The sequence below is a fragment of the Acyrthosiphon pisum genome, chromosome A1 (genome assembly GCF_005508785.2).
Source record: "Acyrthosiphon pisum isolate AL4f chromosome A1, pea_aphid_22Mar2018_4r6ur, whole genome shotgun sequence".
NCBI classification, from domain to species: domain Eukaryota; kingdom Metazoa; phylum Arthropoda; class Insecta; order Hemiptera; family Aphididae; genus Acyrthosiphon; species Acyrthosiphon pisum.
The window spans coordinates 38737313-38756358 of NC_042494.1; the positions used below are offsets into that span (position 1 = coordinate 38737313).

The following is a 19046-nucleotide window of genomic DNA, read 5'->3' on the forward strand; positions in this document are numbered from 1 at the left end:
TTATTAGCTAGACAGTACCAGCTATAGTATTATATGAAATAATAATATAATAAATAATAATTACTATATAATATATTTGATTTTTCGGTAAACATTAGTTGAACTTAAACTTGCTGTACTACTAATAGAATAATAAATTAACTAATACCAATATAAATATATAGTAAAATATCCTCAGAAATATATGCCAACAGAACCGCTCAGAATTGTGTAGCGTATGTAATGATTTATCGTTGAATTACAATTTAACACTTATATTTCAATAACTTACTCAATGTCGAGGTATACTATATCAACAGACTGACTTACTCGGTTTTTAATTTGCATATTTATTATTTTGACGGATTTTAAAATGTGTTAACAGAGTAGAAATTTATATCAATAAATTCATGGTTAGCATTATTATATTACTGACACAATATTTTCGTTTATTATTTAATGAATAATGATCATATTATATTCATATTAAATATACACTTTATACGACGTGCAGGGTTATCTATCCAATCACCCATACCTATACTTATTACATTATTACCTATATTAGTTTTCTCGCTGAATGGTTATGATTAAAAATAATACCTATATTTATGCATAATATATATGTAGGTAATTCATAGTAATTAAAACCATATAAAAACATTTTTTTTGTTTTGTTATTAATACACAATCTGTAGCAGTAGCCAGTACCTAGCACAATAAGAATATAAGCTTTATAAAACTAAAAGAAAACTTGAACAACTTGATTGAAGAAGCCACCCACTGATGACACTTTCGTAGAACATAATATTTTTAAATCATTATATTACTATTGACTAAACCAGTTAGTTATATAGTTCATGATGTACGTATATAGGCACCTACCTACATGACTACATTTAGCAGAAACGAGAAACTAACTTGTACATTGCTTTTTATTTTCGAAACTTTTTTTTAGTGGAATTGGGTGCATTATATTATATATAATATTAAACACTAACCTTGTCACCTTGGGAAATTTTTTGCCTTTTAGGTACTTTTTATAATATTTCAACAACCAACATTGCGATTATATACCTACCTATACAGTATACACTGATAACAAATGAGTGATGTGGGGAGGTGCGTGAGTAATAAATATATCATAGTAGGTACTTATCATATTACTTATGATGCTTACAGTGTGAAAGTAGTTCATAAATATGTATAAATAGTGAATACTTAATAGGTAAGTATTTGAAATTTGTGTATTTTTGATGCACCTATCACAATATACACTATCGTAAAAAATACAAAATATTAATTTTTAAATTAAATATTTACGAATTTAACAAATAATGAATACGTGCACAGTGTGTTCTCGCTTCATGCTATTATTGAACAGTTAACTTTAAAAGTTAAAATTAATAATCATTAATCACATAAATCACAATTGAATTTTCTAATATATAATAATATTTTTATCACCCATAAAACTAAATACTATAATTAATATTTAAATTATATTTTTAACGCACAAAATATAAAACATTTTAAAATAGTATTTAAAAAAAAAAACTAAAAGTTTACAGTATGTGATATTATTATTAATATACAATAAATTAATTGTGTACATGGCAGAGCTTAGGAAGCAAAACATTAAATTATTTTGATTGTTTTTTTTTAAAATTTGATTAAATTCAGCTTTTGATTTTAATAATTACTCAATTTACTCCAAGTACCTGAAACAATAATGTGAATTTTATTTTTATCGGCCCAATAACTACAATAGGTAGTTATTTATTTACTTTGAAGTCCATTCGTTTTTTCCATGTCGTTTGCTATTTTTGTTCTTATCGCCTTGGCCATAAGACACTTTGCTTACGGATGGGAATGTGTCATTCCTCATGCTTTTTGACATATTCCTATGCATAGGTATTAAGTTTTACATAAAAAAGAATATAAATAAAGAATCATCATATTTTATCTAAGTAATATTATTTACTTAGACTTGTTGTCCTTAATATTTTTTTGTAAATACAGAGACCATAAAATGTTTTGTAAATTTAAATAGCTATATTATAGACCTATATATTATCTTACCTAATAATTAGTAAGCTACTTATGTCCTATATAAAAGGGAAATCATATACTTAATATTTATATTTTATTGCTCGTTTTAATAAACATTGATGTCATAATAACTATAATACGTATTCCTATAATAAAATAAAACTTAAAAACTGTAATGTTTTTCTGTATTTTAAGCATATAATTAACAAAATATCTGTAACACTAATCACTATCGTAGTACTAGTATTTGTATGTATATTATCATAATATAATATTATTATTTTGGTATCGTTTTGATCGAAATGATATAGTGTTAAAAAGTTGTTAATCAACAGCAAAAATCCCAAAATACCATTTAAACATAATATTATTGTTATTTTGATTTTTTTATGAAAATATAAATTTTATTATTGATAAATTATTATTATTTTACTCATTCTCAGCTGCTTGGAAGTTGGAAGCCCTCCCCGTTACATATCTGGCCACTGATAGATAATGTTGCTTGGCGCTCAGTTTCTTTTTGCTCAACACCATAACATCTGCATCGTTATCGTACCATGTTTTCTCTTTATTGCCGATAGGTTTGTTCGCCAACGTTTCCCATTGTTTTTCGTATCTAAAATGCATAGGTATAATACCATTACGGTGTCAAACTTTTCAAACTACCTTGCAGCCTGCAGGCTGCAGCTATCAAACTACTAGTGATTTTTCACTGATATATATGATACCTATCAGCATAAAATAATTCATAATATTTATTTATAAGCTCACTTCAGTTGCTTGTTATTGTTGGATTGTAGGAGTGAAATTTGAGATTTCATTAGCTGTACGGGCTGTCTTTTTTGTTGGCCAATCTTAGCATAGGAGACCTCTCCTACATCCTGACTCAAACGTATTTGTCCTACTTGGAAGTATGGTTGCCTGAAATATAAACAGGATAACAAATATTCATAATATACAAAAGTCAACAAGACGTAGTTTTACTATTTTTATGCTTCAACAAGTGAAGCTGCATTATTATTAGCGTTTACGTGGTACCTACTGGCTACTACACAGTGTTGTTAAATTATGGACCGATTAATAATCCGAGTACCTCATGTTAGCTGGTATAGGTAAATATAATATAATATAATAGGTATATAGCCAATAATTAGAGTATATACCTAGATATGGTCAATACCTCAAAGCACTTTGTGCGCTTGGTCTTCTAATCGGATTCCAACTAAGTAGTAATTCCATTAAATGTATTCCATCGCGACTTGCATTTGGTACAACCGTATTAAGCGCCAATCGTTTGAATTGAGGAAACTTAAAACTCATAGCCGATGCCAATTGGTAACCTTCAAACCATTCTTTCTGAAATATAAATTATTAACTATAATATTATTCTTTTCAGATAATTTAATTTTGTAGTATTATACGTATCTTATACTATCATAATATTGTAATTTATAGTGTCATACTTCAAGTTAACGAATGATTATTATATTATTACTATTTACTACGGATATTCCTGTAGAGGTATAGTATCTATATCTACTCAACGAGTCCCATCTGCCTGAAAACAAGGTTTCCTCTCACGCTTAAAATGTCTATACTCTATATTATCACGACATATTACATGTATTCATGGTACGCGTTACGTTCCGGTATACCAAATCATGCTAAGTAATTTTGAACACGAATGCGTTATGTCAATAGTACCTACCTATATATACCTAATCTACCTATCTACCTATCTATACTTATAATATTATATTGCAAGCAACTCGTGTTGTATTAAAATAACAATAAATCAAATAACATATTTATATCTAATTCACTTTTAAAATTATACAAAAAATTGCGTGTAATCGTTGTTTAAAAAATGATCCATTTAGTTTTAATAAAACGGTCAATAAAAGCGGTATAAAGCCATATTGGTGACCGTGAGTAACGACTACCTGATGTTAGTTAAAATAAAAAGAAACCCCCCCCCCCCATTAATTCGTGACTCGTACATGCTAAATGTTGTGTTTGTACATGATTAAGAAAAACAAATTTTATCATACAATACGAAGGATTTTGTAAAAAAATTTCGAAGCTTCAGTTATCAACATTTTCAATTAATATATCGTGATTTTTTTTGTTATCAGTTTGGTACCGAAAATGGTTGAAAAATACCGAGTTCATTTTTTAATTCTAATATTTTGTAGTTTTGTACTTTGCCACTTATCTACAGCCACTCTAAAGAGATATTTTTCAACCTTAACAAGGTTAAAAAGTTATATCTAAGATCAACAATAAATGAAGTACCTAATGTATTTTAGAATATATTTTTATAAAAATTATAAGTTATAACATAACTATTAAACTATACCTACCTATATTAGATTCTGAGCGGATCGATAAAGCTAATAGTGCGATTATTGTTTTATTTTTATTTTTTATCCTGTATACAAAATTTCTACCCGAAGGAGTGCTTCGATTTCAATGTGTAGTAGGTATCTTATCTTTTATAAAATTAGATCAAGATGGTACTTTAAGGAGGTCATTTTTTGATATTCTCAATAGTTATTTAATTCTACGGGAAAAACCACCAATAAATTACAAAAAACCGCTAAAAATGAGATTTTAATTTCTATCGCTTTGTTTATCACCGCAAGGAAACTAACGCATACTAACGCATATACTCGACTTACTGCAGGCCATAATAAATAATAACAATATAAAATATCTAGACTGACAACCGTCTCCACTCAGAATCGTTTTTCTTATTCAATGATATAATATCACTGGCCACTGGCTTCAATAATAATTAATTCAGAAATATTATTGATAATTGATATTAAATATCTAGGTTGGTAACTATAAAGTATAAACATTGACTTCAATAATTTGTTTAAATATGGTAGATATTTTGTGAAAAAAAAACATTGTTTCTAATTATATCTACTCAGATATCTGAAAATGGCATCTATCACAAACTTTAAAGTATTTAGGGGGCTGGAGCGTGATTCATTTTCGGTCGAAAACATAGCTCACGACTTCAATTACTACGCCCAATATAATGTTCCGATATTAATTTTGAAAGCAAATTTGAATTTGTCACTAAATTATTATCTATGCTTTGACAATTTCATTTTTCTGATTTTTATTTTTTTTTACTAAGAAATTTACTAACAAAAAGAGTAAAAAAGGTGGGTAAGTGGATGTCGCTCTGTTGTACAGTAGGTTACAAGTGGGTCACTGTATAATGGATAGTATTAAATTTGAATTCAATGATATAATATCACTGTATAAGAAAAACGATTCTGAACGGAGAAAGTATTTCAGTCTAGGTAAAATATTAACATATTATATACTTATCTATTGTATTAAAAAAAAATTGACCAATAATAGGTAAGTATCTACAATAAATTCCAAATTAATCATATCACAATATCCATTAGGTACTTATAACGCGTTATACATCAACAACAAATCGTGGTACTATCATAGATATATAATAATAGTATACTTAAGAAGTTTCAAGTACCCACGAATAATATTATACACTCACAACAAAACAACTAAAATAGTTATTCCAGTTTTTTAATATGTAATTTCGTCCAAATTTGAGCTTAACATGACTATAAAAATAAACTGTGCTTATGAATTTTTTAGATTTTTTGGTAACAGAATTAACTACTTACATGGAATCTTGTTTTAAATTTTCAATCTTTAGATATAAAAGTTGAACATTTTATAAATTTTTAATTACAAAATAATTATTCAATTTTAAATTTGATAAATTTTATCAAAATTCGATCTTTAAATGCTTATAAAAAAAAACTGTGCCAATGTATTTTTAATATTTTTCAACTGCTATTGTAACAATATATCAGGAGCCTTGTATTAATTTTTTACACTTTTTAGCCCAACAGATAAAACTTTATTGATATTTATAGAAAAAAAACTAAAAAAATTGAAAACTGACCATGTCCGTAAACAGCTCAAAAAGAGTCAAATTATTTTCAAAATTTTATCGTATATATAAAATGCTAATATAAACATTCAGTGAAATTTTCAAGTTTCTACAGTCATTCGTTTTTTAATTACAACAAAATAAGAAAATCGTTACGTAAGAAATCGAGTGAATATCAAATGTTGTAAAAATATGAATTTCAAACGCTCATAAAAATTTAATTTGAGTTTCTTATAGACATTTTTTTTTGATAAAGGTAGATTATCCTATAAGGAATCTTGTATTACATATTAAAATCTTAGTTCTAAAAAGAAAAATTTTTACGAATTCTTAACTGCTAATTTTCGTGATTTTTCCATATTTTGTCAATTTTTGAACTTTAAATGCTTATAAAAAAAAAAAACTGTGACTAAGGATTTTTAATATTTTTCAAATGTTATTGTAACAATATAATAGGAACCTTGTATTAAATTTTCAAGTATTTTTACTCAACAAATAAAGTGTTATTGACATTCATAGAAAAAAATACTTATAAAATTGGAAACTGAAAATGTCCCTAAACAGTCCAAAATAAATCAATTCATTTTGAAAATTTTATCATGTATAGAAAATGAAAATATATACAACCAATGAAAATTTCATGTATACATGTTCATTCGTTTTTGAGTTACACCAAAAACCAAAATTGATTTTGTGGAAAACCAATTTTGCGTAAAAATTCCCATTTTTCCTTAATCTTTTTGTTGTTTTTCCGGGCGCTTTAAAAGCTATTGGGAATTTTAAAATTTGACCTACTGAATTCACCAACTAGTTTCACTTTCCCATCGAAAAAGATACTGTTGAAGAAAATCGAAGCAGTTTTACGGCCCCGAATCATGATGGCAGACACAAAAATTTAAAAAAAACACACACATCATTGTAAAATCAATACATTCATCGTTCCACTCAGAATTTTTTACGAATTATAAGCTCAACATAATTAGGTAATTTTCGCGATTTTTCCATATTTTGTCAATTTTTGAACTTTGAATGCTAATAAAAAAAAACTGTGACTAAGGATTTTTAATATTTTTCAAATGTTATTGTAACAATATAGTAAGAGCCTTGTATTAAATTTTCAAGTATTTTTACTCAACAAATAAAGTTTTATTGACATTCATAGAAAAAAAAACTAATTAAATTGGAAACTGAAATTGTCCGTAAACAGCTCAAAACAAATCAAAATATTTTGAAAAATTTATCATGTATAGAAAATGGAAATATAAACAACCAGTGAAAATTTCATGTATCTACAGTCATTCGTTTTAAAGTTACACCAAAAACCAAAATCAATTTTCTCGAAAACCGATTTTGCGTAAAAATTCCCGTTTTTCCTTAATTTTTCTTTTGTTTTTCACGGCGCTTTTGAAAACTATATGAAATTTCAAATTTTGACCTCCTGAATGCACCAACTAGATTCACTTTCCCATCAAACAAGATACTGTTGAAGAAAATCGAAGCAGTTTTACTGCCCCAAACCGTGATGACAGACACAAAAATAAAAAATAAATAAAAAAACACACATCATTGTAAAATCAATACATTCATCGTTCCACTCAGAATCTAAAATAGAACATATTATTCATAATTCAAATTTAAATACATTGATATAGAATATGAAAAATGTACGACAATTAAAGCATAGTAAATTTAGAGGAGAATTCAAATCTGCTTTCAAAATTAAAATCGGAACATCCTATTGAGCGTAGTGATTGAAGTCAGAGGTAGTATTTTTTGAAAAAAAAATGTTTGTCATTTTATAAAGCAATATATGGTGACATGTGCATGCGCGTAGATAAAATTACAGACGTACATCCCGGTCACTATGATGCCCCTATAAAACGTGATCAGTACTACGAATTACGCTACTAATGTTCATTTACTTTCAACGCATACACAAGACCCAGATAAACAGAAATATAAAATGCCTAGTTTTTACTCCTTAGAATTGATTACGCTCCAGCCCCCTTAAAACATTATTTTTTTTTTATGTAATATTGATCATAATACGGAAAAAGTGTATGGAAATAATGCGTGTTGAGCGAGCTTTTTTTATGTTAATTGTGTAATGTACCTTTACATTTGCTTCTGCTATATATCTTATGTAGGTACCTCAGTTACTATACTTACTACCTACTAACTAAGTACCTACCCGACACAATTAATATAAAAATTATATAAAAGTCACGTCAAAAGTTCAAAAGGTCAAAAATTATACATAATTATACTTCCGTAATCATTCATCAATGTCTGATACAAAATTATACTTCCGTAAAATAACCAATAGAAATTGTATTCAAGTAATCTAGTCAAATAATATTGTTGCTAATTGTTTTCTGTATAGGGCTCAAATATAGAATTAGTCGGCCGGGCACGCATGTTGCGTGATTTAAAATGTTTTATTTAAACGTTGTTTCATTGAAAATCAAATTTATTGCATTTATATTATGACATTACATCTCTATTTATGTACTTAAATTAATTGACAACCGTTTATTTGTTTGTAAAATGTGATTTAATCCCATCATAAAACCATTTATGTTTCTACAATATTTCTATTTGGATATATTATATTATTTACGACAGTTGACAATAAGTACATGAATAAATTATAAATATATAAATACTTACTCTGCACATTCGTTTTTTAGGTAAGGTATCACTATCAGCTATTAAACTTTATTTAAATAATAAGTTATGAGCTGTAATGTGGTAAATTGTATAGGAAAATGCGGGAATTACCTTTCTAGTCATATAAGATATAAGTACCTATGACTATATCCACGTTTTAAATTATTGACTCATCGATATATTTCACTGTATTACCTATCCACTTATAGACGTTATAGTACAATGGGTACAAAAAGCTACGGGAAAAACTAGAAGGAATATAATTTTGTGTTGATTTATCATTATTTATTCACATTTTTCTTCAATGAAATTGGTTAAAAGTATTTTTGACTGATAACTTTGCTAGTAAATTCAAACCTTTGATAAACCAACCTATATATTATGTCAATATTATATATTAAATATATACGTTAGGTACCTATGTTAATCAATGCTTGACTTCTGAAAATAAATATTAGAGTACTTAACCTACTTAGATGAAATATGACACAAATTGTGTCCCTTTTTTAGGTATATACCTACCTAATATAGGTAACTTGGAGAACCTCTGCAACCCACACCCCTTTTATTATTGGACCTTAAAACATATTATAACAAAACAACATATTATTACTAAACAACTATTAAGTTTCAGCTATAAGCTTTTTTAAATGAATCTTATGAATCCATAGTAATGTACCTACCTAGGTATAGTTTTAAATATTTGTATTATGTTAGTTATTTATACTCGATTTATGTATACCTATCTAATAAATAAAAACATTGTTTGTTTCCAAACTGCGTATAGACTCAAAAACTACTTAACCGTTTTCAATAAAATCTATTAAATATATGAGTAAAAATTCCCATTTAAAATAACCATACCTACTTCTCTATGCATCCTAATAATTCAAAAAAAGTAAATCTGTATGCTAAAATACCTATACGAACATTTTGTTGAGGTACTTTGTCCCTCCCTCCATCAAATCAAGCACTGATTTTTAATACGTCATAATCAATAAATATTATATAATAAATAATAATAATACGTAGATGCAGATAAAATGATTATATAAAGCATGCTTCATGTTTAGATCCTATATGCAACATGAGTTGTAGACTTGTAGCCTTTAAAAATATATTTCATTATTCGTCTGATTCGTCTAAATTTGTATTTAGTGTAGGTAACTACTATAGTGACCACATTACGTATAATAATGTATAGTATATATAGTTGCTATTTTGATAGTTCAAAATTCAAATACATAATTTTATAATAATAGAATACCATAACAATATTATAGATAATTAATATTATAAACATTTTATTAATTATAACAATATTATTAATTAATACCTATTATAGGTCGTAATAATAGAAATCTATTTCTTTTTCTTCATCCGTTTAACTTATAATTTAATTATATGATATTATTAAAATAGAGAACGTCTTTTCGTATCAGAAATGTATTATAATAAAGCTGATAAGCAATAAATAAATTAAAAATACACCTTTTAAACTTTTAAATAGTATCAGGTGATTGCTCTAACGTGATATACCTAGGTACTATATATGCTAGTAAATGTTGTGAATTCATGACATTATATAACTGCAGTAGGTATACATGTAAATATTGCTAAACCTATAGAGATGATGCTTAATGTGGTGTGGTATCACACACCTAACACCAGCACTCAGCAGCCTATATATTATATATATATATAGGTACCTTATCGGGCGTGCCTAGAACCGAGCAAATTTTGAATATTTGATCGATCTCGCTCGTGCCCGGAAACAACGGTCTGAACGTGTACAGCTCGGCCATGATGCAGCCGACGGCCCACAAGTCGATCGGCGTGCTGTAATTGATCGAATGCAATAACACCTCGGGGGCCCGATACCATCGGGTGGACACGTAGTCGGTGTACGGAGGACGCGACCGGGTCTCCCTGGCCAAACCAAAATCAGCGATTTTGACGAGCTCGGGACCGCAGCACAGTAGGTTCTCCGGCTTCATGTCCCGGTGGAAGAAACCGTGCCTGTGCATGAACGCCAATCCTTGCAATATCTTTGAATAAAATTACACACGCGATATAGAATATATGTATATATAATATATATATATATATTATTCATTATTATTGGGTACATAATATTATATACGTAATGTACATCTAGTTTGGGGAAGGGAACAAAATCTGAATGACTGGATACACCCAAATGAAGGTTCCATTTTTCGAAACTGTTCAAGAAACAAATTTTCAACAGAAAAAAAACCAGACAGCTCCACTTACATACGTGTAGTCGGATTTGTCTCATTCTTGCACAGATATTATTATCGTCATATTTTTCATAATTGAAAACGGAAAATTTCATTTTTCAAAACTTTTCTAGATATAAAAAAAAATTCTGGAGCTATCTGGTTTTTCGACGAAAATGTTATATTTCCTATACTGCATGGTTGTTGGTTTTGTCTCGTTCTTGTACAAATAACCTCATAATTTTTTGCCTTATCAAATTCAATTAAAACCCGATTCTTACGAAAAATGTCCGGTCCTTGCACGGACCCTTTCAAAGTCGGATTTCGAGTACAGATTCTAATCCCCGGGATATTCTGAAGGAATATTTTCGATGAATATTTTTAAAATATTAATGAGTATTATACCAAAATATCTATGCTAACTGTACCAACTATAAGATAACTACAGTAGACAGTAGTAATTGAATGACAAAAAATTGGCATAACCCTTATGAGTTTCTCTCATAAACGTCTTTATATCGACGGTATTATATTTAGGTATTGAAACTATATACCTATAGTTAAACTAGGATTATGTTTGGCTAACTTAACCCCAAATAAATAATAATGTAATGTGCGTAAAAATCGCTATAAGTACCTAATATTTGGGGGAATTTTTCTAAAATAATGAATGATAATGGATAAACTCTTAATATAGATAAATGTAAAAAGTTGATTTTTTTAGTTTTCTAGCTAAAGGATATTACATTATTTTAATCAAATAAGTTTGAAATACTGTCCGTCTGTTCCTAATATTTAGATTATTATTATCTAAATATAAATGTTTACCACAATGAATAAATTATAAATACAACAAGTAGGTATAAAATGTATAACGCATTTATACCAATAACTTATTTTTCCACTTTAGAGTTATTCTGACTCGACAGCTAGGCGCAAATTAGGGGGAGGGCTTGGGGAATCCTAAGCCCCCAAACTTAGCTTTGCCCCCCCCCCAAGTCAAAAATTGAAATTGCGCCTATGCTCGAGAGTTGGCTCTAATAATATGTATTATATATAAGTATAGGTACTTAAAAATGTTCGTATTATGTAGGCATATTATATATTTATATCATACGATTTTTACCTGATAAAGTATATTTCTGATTGACTGTTCGGGAAAAAATTTACTTTGACTCCGCATAAGCTGATAAAGATTTTCTTTCATATATTCGAATACAAAGTAGAGTGTATCGTTTTCTCTAATGACTTCTCTCAGCTTTATTAAGTTAGCATGATTTAATTTTTTCAGAGACTGCAAAAATATTGTAACGTTTGATAAAACTCAGAATTTTGCATAAAGTATATTAGTATATACAGAGTGTACATACCTTAACTTCTCTCAAATTCATTGCTTCATCCCAAGAATAATATTTTCTTTTCATTCTGTAAGAATTAAATGCATTTTACAATACAACACATGAGGTCTTAAAACATTTCATCATGCGTATACGGTATACCATAATTATTATTATATAGGTACCTATTTAAGTATATATACCTATATTATTATACCTATAATGGCTACCTACTACCTAGCTGAAGTAGGTATTTGTATAATACATAGCGCTGTCTAAATGGCTTAATTTATTATGATAACGTTAAACGTATCCAGTGTTTTAATTTTGTAAGTGTTAATATTATGATGGTAAAAAAAAATTGAACAAAAACATATTCACTGAACTACGGGCAAGTGTCTATAATAGTACCTATTACAGTATTACCCTCAAAAATTGCATACCTATAGGCTATATAGTATATAGGTATACAATTATGAAAACCTCTACAAGTTACAACTTACAGATACACGTATTCTAGTTTTAATTTACGATACGAGGTTAAATACTTATATACTTACAATAGAAAATAGTACATCACATATGTTATAAACAGAGTAATACCTAATATTAAAGTACATATAGGCAGACTTGGGTAGTATTCCGAATACTTTTTAAATACTTTTTTTGAAAGTATTCAATACGGTATTTTGAATACTTTTTAAAAGTATTCTGAGTACAGTATTCGAAATACTTTTTTTAACATCCAATATTAATTTTAATATAATATTTTATAACTAATAGATTATAGATAGCCAGATAGGTGTGTTTTATCAAGATCATAATAATGTTTATTTATAAACACAGAATTTAAAAAGTATAATATTTTCGCTATTGAAATTTAAATCTACTTAAAAAAAGTATTCGAAAAATATTTGGAATACTTAGGAATATTATTATCATAAAGTATTCGAATACATATTCTGAATACTTTTTTTTTAAGTATTCGGAATATGCATTTGAAATACTTTTTAAAAGTATTTTACCCAAGTCTGCATATAGGTATAACAATAGGTACTCATTTTAGTAATTTTACACGAGATAGGTACCCTAACCTAACCATCTACCATATCAATTGTATGCGGCTTATTCTAAAAATATTACAATCCTTCTTGAACAGAATAATAATAAGAGGACGTCGCACCCGCATGTGTTGTCTCCGTCTTACACACGTACGTTATAGCAAATTTTCGTTCGCTATTGAAACTATGAGTAGTACTTAGGAATATTTTTTAATATTTTATTATTTTATTGTGTATAAATAACAATTATATAATACCAATTGCCATGACGTACCTATTCTTATAATTTTTTTTCTTAGTTGAAATTTTTTAAGAATATTATAATTTTGTTTTATTTTTATGGTAGCTGTAATACTGTAATAGTGTAAACTGTGTAATACACTAATAATAATAATATTATGTATTCGCAATTCAATTTACCTTTTAATGGCCACCTTTTCTCCTGTATCGATGTTTTGTCCCAACACGACTGATCCATACGTGCCGTCTCCAAGCTGATTCAGAGTCATGTATCTGTTCATGTTGGTTTATTGTCATTTCTTCATGAACACACGTGGCGTGAATATACCACTGTTCTGTTGATATGTCTTTGTGTCGGCGACGGCAGTATTATAATATAATATTATACGCCAGCATAGACACGTTTTTAGACAGCGTGTATCTTATTATATTATGACGTTTTATATAGGTAAGCGATTAGCGTAAAGTTAACATTGTATGTGACACAACAGAATATTATTAGGTAGATTCGTACGATATATTGATCTGCACTCTGCGGCACGAAGACACCACATTGTACGGGGAACTCAGAGCGTATAGTTAGGTAGGTATTATTATACAAAGCCGAACACTCAAAACCAACCACCTGCATCAATATAAATATACCGTTGCTAGGATACATTTCAGGCATTTTGTACAATCACAAGACCTTGTCTGAAAGTTCACGTGGGCCACACAACATATATATATATATATATATATTTTACTGTTTTGACTAGACAATCAATATACCAACCTTATACCTATGTATATAAAGCGAGTTAAATTAAAATCGAAAAAAAACATCATATATACCTGCATACCTAATAAATATGACTGAGTCCATCGTGATAACACAGTAATATATTATATTTAATAGGTAGGTATACCAATGGACTGTGACCCATAAATATATATATATAATATATAACCGTTACATATTACCTATACTAATTATATGTTTGTATAGTACTATACTTCTATGGGTAATAGGTAAGTACTATAATAAAGGCTAGCATTTTGTAGGTAGGTAGGTAGGTGATTTGACTTATTCCACCTATAAATAGACGGATACGGTACACCTACTAATTACTATTATTTATTTTTGCATTTACACTTTCATGAGGTAGGTTGGTAAACATATCTGAGCAGCACCAAAATAAATAGTATTGATGAGATTTGTTTGATTAAAAAACATATAATAAATATACCTATCTATGTCACCTATTTAGGTATAGCTATTATTACCATTCGAAATAGGTACCTAATGTTTTAGATTACCTACTTACCTACATTTTGGTATGAGAATAGGTATATAATTATCACAATGATTACCTACCTACTTTTATGATTTGCTTTCTAAAATCTAGACGTATTTTTATATACCTACCTAAACACTATACACGCATAAAGACGAATAGGTACCAATCTTGACGATATTGGATTTATGTCAACTTTTAAGCAATTTATTGTCACATCAAAAATATGTCCAGAATTAAAGTATTGAAAAATTATACGAATAACCATTGTCATTGTGTTTGTATTTTGTATTATATATTTTAACTGAAACAATACATTATTTTAAAATAATTGGTGAAAATTTATGAAAATTGTTTGGTACCTAATCACCTTGGTTAACCGGCCTCACTTGAATTGTATATTTGATTAATTAAACATTTTTTTTTTCTATAAATGCTAATGAAAAATATTAAATGTGTATAGCTTATACAAGGCTAGACAATTTAATACAAGGTCTTTCACACAAGTAGTTCATACTTTAACCGAAGAATTACAGATCATTTCAGGAAAATTGGCATGGAAATGCAATGTTTTTTTCAAAAATTAATTAATTCTGGAAAGACGTATATGAAATTTACGTCTTGCTTACTATATAGTTGACAGTTGGAACTTGATAAATATTTTTTTTTTAAGTAGGTAATAATAATACGGCAATGGGATGGGGGGGCTTCAGCATGTTAGCCCCCCCTGCGTACACCACTGCCCATATCCATCCCTCATTAAACCATTTTATTTTTATTGTAATACTCGAGGTGGATCACCACCTGGGTGGCTGGATAATATATTAATATAATATCTCCAGACCCCAAGACCACATCATTAACTTGGCCTGTAGCTTTTTCAAGTCTATTTCAGTAGGCAACAAGAACAATGCACTATACCAACTCTGAACTCAAGTTACTCAACATACAACCACCGCTCCAACGCTGCCTTAAACGTGGACGCCCTCACGAATTAATTTTTACATAACGCTAAGGGCTAAGCATTAACCCAAAATAATAACTGTTAAAATAGCTAAAAAAAAAAAAATAAAACCATTCTGTATGTATTCGTAGAAAGCTGCATAAGCTAGGAATGTCTTATTACTTAGTACTTAACAAATACAGAAATAAACTAATATACCATTGATTAATTATGTTCAGTGGTGTGATTTTTAATAACAAAACAACTTAACTTTTTTATTAATACCTACCTAAGTATAATAATATCCAACTGCACATTCATTATAATGTTAGTAGGTAACTTATATTATTTTTGAAACTTCATTAATTGATTTTGAAATGGCCAATGGTGTGGCTATAGAATGTAGAAATAGACCCATAATATAACTGATATACTTCTTAATTATTGTTAGTGGCCAATGTCAAATCTAATTGGGTCACACTGCATCAAGAACCATTAACCATGTTAACAAAAGTAACATAAACAAATTTGTTAGTACATAAGTACAAATGATGGGCTGAGAATTCCAGTCACTTTATAAAAGTTTAACCATAAAAGAATCCTGAATAAATCACTGAACTAAATTTTCGATGAGTCCATTTTTAGCAAGTGGTTAAAGTATAATAGTATAAATTCAATAATATTCAGTACCAAACAAAAGTTTACAGGATTTGATACTATTTTAAATCAAAAACCATTTTAATGCTCAACATAAGATAACACTAAAAAATAATCATAACCCTATGTCCTAGCTAGTGCGTGTTTTATGTACTGACCATGCTGTTCTGCACACAACGCATTGCCCACTTGCGGCGAAATACAAGCTATTTTGTTTTTCCCCGCACGCCTGCAAACCAGCTAGGACATAGCGTTATCTTATGAACTATGATGTATTGTAAGAAATTAATTGAAATGTTTTATTTCAATTAGTCATTAATTTTGCATACAAAATGTATTTAAGTTGTACATTTATAATCTATCATTATTACACAATAGATGGGTTTATTTAATATTGCATTTTTGAGCAATTAAAAGATTTTACGATAATTTAATTCGATAAAAACCTGTTATTTAGATTAGACCTTCATATGGAAAATAATTTACAAGTACTTAATAAATAAACCATTGTAAAAATTAACTTTAAAATAAAATTAGGTAAAAACAAGTCAATGAAATTATACGTGTATTTTATTATTGATCATAGAAAGTAAATGCATCAGAAAAAAAACAAGTTATCTGTTGGTGTTCAAACGATGTAGGAATGTGATGAATGGCAATTAAGTTTAATCGACTTCTTCAATAGTTGGACCGGCTCCTGAGCCAGCACCTGGGGCGGGACCACCAGCACCAGCAGCTCCTGGGAATCCAGGCATACCACCGGGACCACCTGGCATACCACCACCAGCACCAGCATACAATTTGGTGATAATTGGGTTGCAAATGCCTTCCAATTCTTTTTGTTTGTGTTCATATTCTTCCTTTTCAGCCAATTGGTTTGCATCCAACCATTTGATTGTTTCGTTAACTTTTTCCAAAATTGTGTTCTTGTCAGATTCTGGGATCTTTTCTTTGATTTTTTCATCTTCCATTGTGCTCTTCATGTTGAAACAGTAGGATTCCAAACCATTCTTGGCGGCAATGATATTTTTTTGTTGTTCATCTTCATTCTTGTATTTTTCAGCATCATTAACCATGCGTTCAATATCTTCCTTGCTTAAACGTCCCTTATCGTTGGTGATGGTGATTTTATTTTCTTTGTTGGTAGATTTTTCAATAGCACTAACGTTCAGAATACCATTGGCATCTATGTCGAAGGTGACTTCGATCTGGGGGACACCACGTGGTGCTGGAGGAATGGAAGTCAGTTCGAATTTTCCCAACAAGTTGTTATCCTTTGTCATAGCACGTTCTCCTTCATAAACTTGGATTAAGACTCCAGGTTGGTTGTCAGAGTAAGTGGTGAAAGTTTGGGTTTGTTTGGTTGGGATGGTTGTGTTACGCTTGATGAGAGCGGTCATCACACCACCAGCAGTCTCAATACCCAAAGACAGAGGAGTGACATCGAGCAACAACAAGTCTTGGACTTCTTCAGATTTGTCTCCGTGTAAAATGGCAGCTTGTACTGCTGCACCATAGGCTACAGCTTCATCAGGGTTGATAGACTTGTTTAATTCTTTGCCGTTGAAGAAGTCTTGTAATAATTTCTGTACTTTGGGGATACGGGTAGAACCTCCAACCAACACAATGTCATTGATAGCAGATTTGTCCATTTTGGCATCACGCAGAGATTTTTCTACTGGTTCCATGGTGCTGCGGAAAAGATCGGCATTTAATTCTTCAAAACGAGCACGAGTGATTGAAGTGTAGAAGTCAACACCTTCAAACAAGGAATCAATTTCAATGCTAGCTTGGGTGGAAGAGGAAAGAGTACGCTTTGCACGTTCGCAAGCAGTCCTCAAACGCCTCAGGGCTCTCTTGTTGGTAGTCACATCCTTCTTGTACTTGCGTTTGAACTCTTGTACAAAGTGATTGACCATTCTGTTGTCAAAATCTTCACCTCCCAAGTGGGTGTCACCAGCAGTTGACTTGACTTCAAATATTCCATCTTCAATGGTCAAGATGGATACATCAAAAGTACCACCACCCAGATCAAAGATCAGAACGTTGCGTTCTCCAGATGTTTTCTTGTCCAAACCATATGCAATGGCAGCAGCTGTAGGTTCATTGATGATACGCATTACGTTTAAACCAGCAATGGTACCAGAATCTTTAGTAGCTTGACGTTGGGAATCGTTGAAATATGCAGGTACTGTGATAACGGCATTTGTTACTGTTTTTCCCAAGTAAGCTTCAGCGGTTTCCTTCATCTTAGTCAAAACCATAGATGATACCTAAATACAAAATTAAAAAAATATTATTATTTGTGATTATTTTTCTTTTAGTTTTAATTTAATAGTACCTCTTCAGGGGAGAAGATTTTGTTTTCTCCTTTGTAGGAAATTCTGATTTTAGGTTTACCACCATCACTGACTACTTCAAAAGGCCAATGTTTCATATCAGCTTGTACAGTAGTATCTTCAAAACGTCTTCCAATCAAACGCTTGGCATCTATATTGTTAAAAAAAAAAGTTAATAACAGTCATTAACAATGTTATTATCTTAATACTTACCAAAGATTGTGTTGTTGGGGTTCATGGCGACCTGATTTTTGGCAGCATCTCCAATGAGACGTTCGGTATCGGTGAAACCAACATAACTGGGT

The 19046-nt window shown here is 29.5% G+C and overlaps 2 protein-coding genes across 2 annotated transcripts in view; both read right to left on the bottom strand.

The window, feature by feature from the left end:
* Window positions 1-1644: 1644 nt before the first annotated feature.
* Window positions 1645-14135, bottom strand: LOC100167962 (serine/threonine-protein kinase MAK-like). Its single transcript, XM_001951407.5, has 9 exons — window positions 13706-14135; window positions 12258-12312; window positions 12014-12181; window positions 10357-10695; window positions 3212-3387; window positions 2803-2952; window positions 2465-2647; window positions 1767-1883; window positions 1645-1700 (listed from the first exon to the last, which is right to left on the bottom strand). The coding sequence occupies exons 1-9, from the start codon at window positions 13804-13806 to the stop codon at window positions 1688-1690; spliced, it is 1302 nt and encodes a 433-aa protein (XP_001951442.2). The 5' UTR covers window positions 13807-14135; the 3' UTR covers window positions 1645-1687.
* A 2815-nt stretch (window positions 14136-16950) lies between these two features.
* Window positions 16951-19046, bottom strand: part of LOC100159065 (heat shock 70 kDa protein cognate 4) — a 3737-nt gene continuing 1641 nt past the window's right edge. The window contains exons 3-5 of the mRNA XM_001951172.5: window positions 18955-19046; window positions 18744-18892; window positions 16951-18675 (exon numbers count right to left, since the gene is read on the bottom strand). Coding sequence (XP_001951207.1) covers window positions 17068-18675; window positions 18744-18892; window positions 18955-19046 — 1849 coding nt within the window. The 3' untranslated portion in view covers window positions 16951-17067. The remainder of the gene's footprint in view (window positions 18676-18743; window positions 18893-18954) is intronic.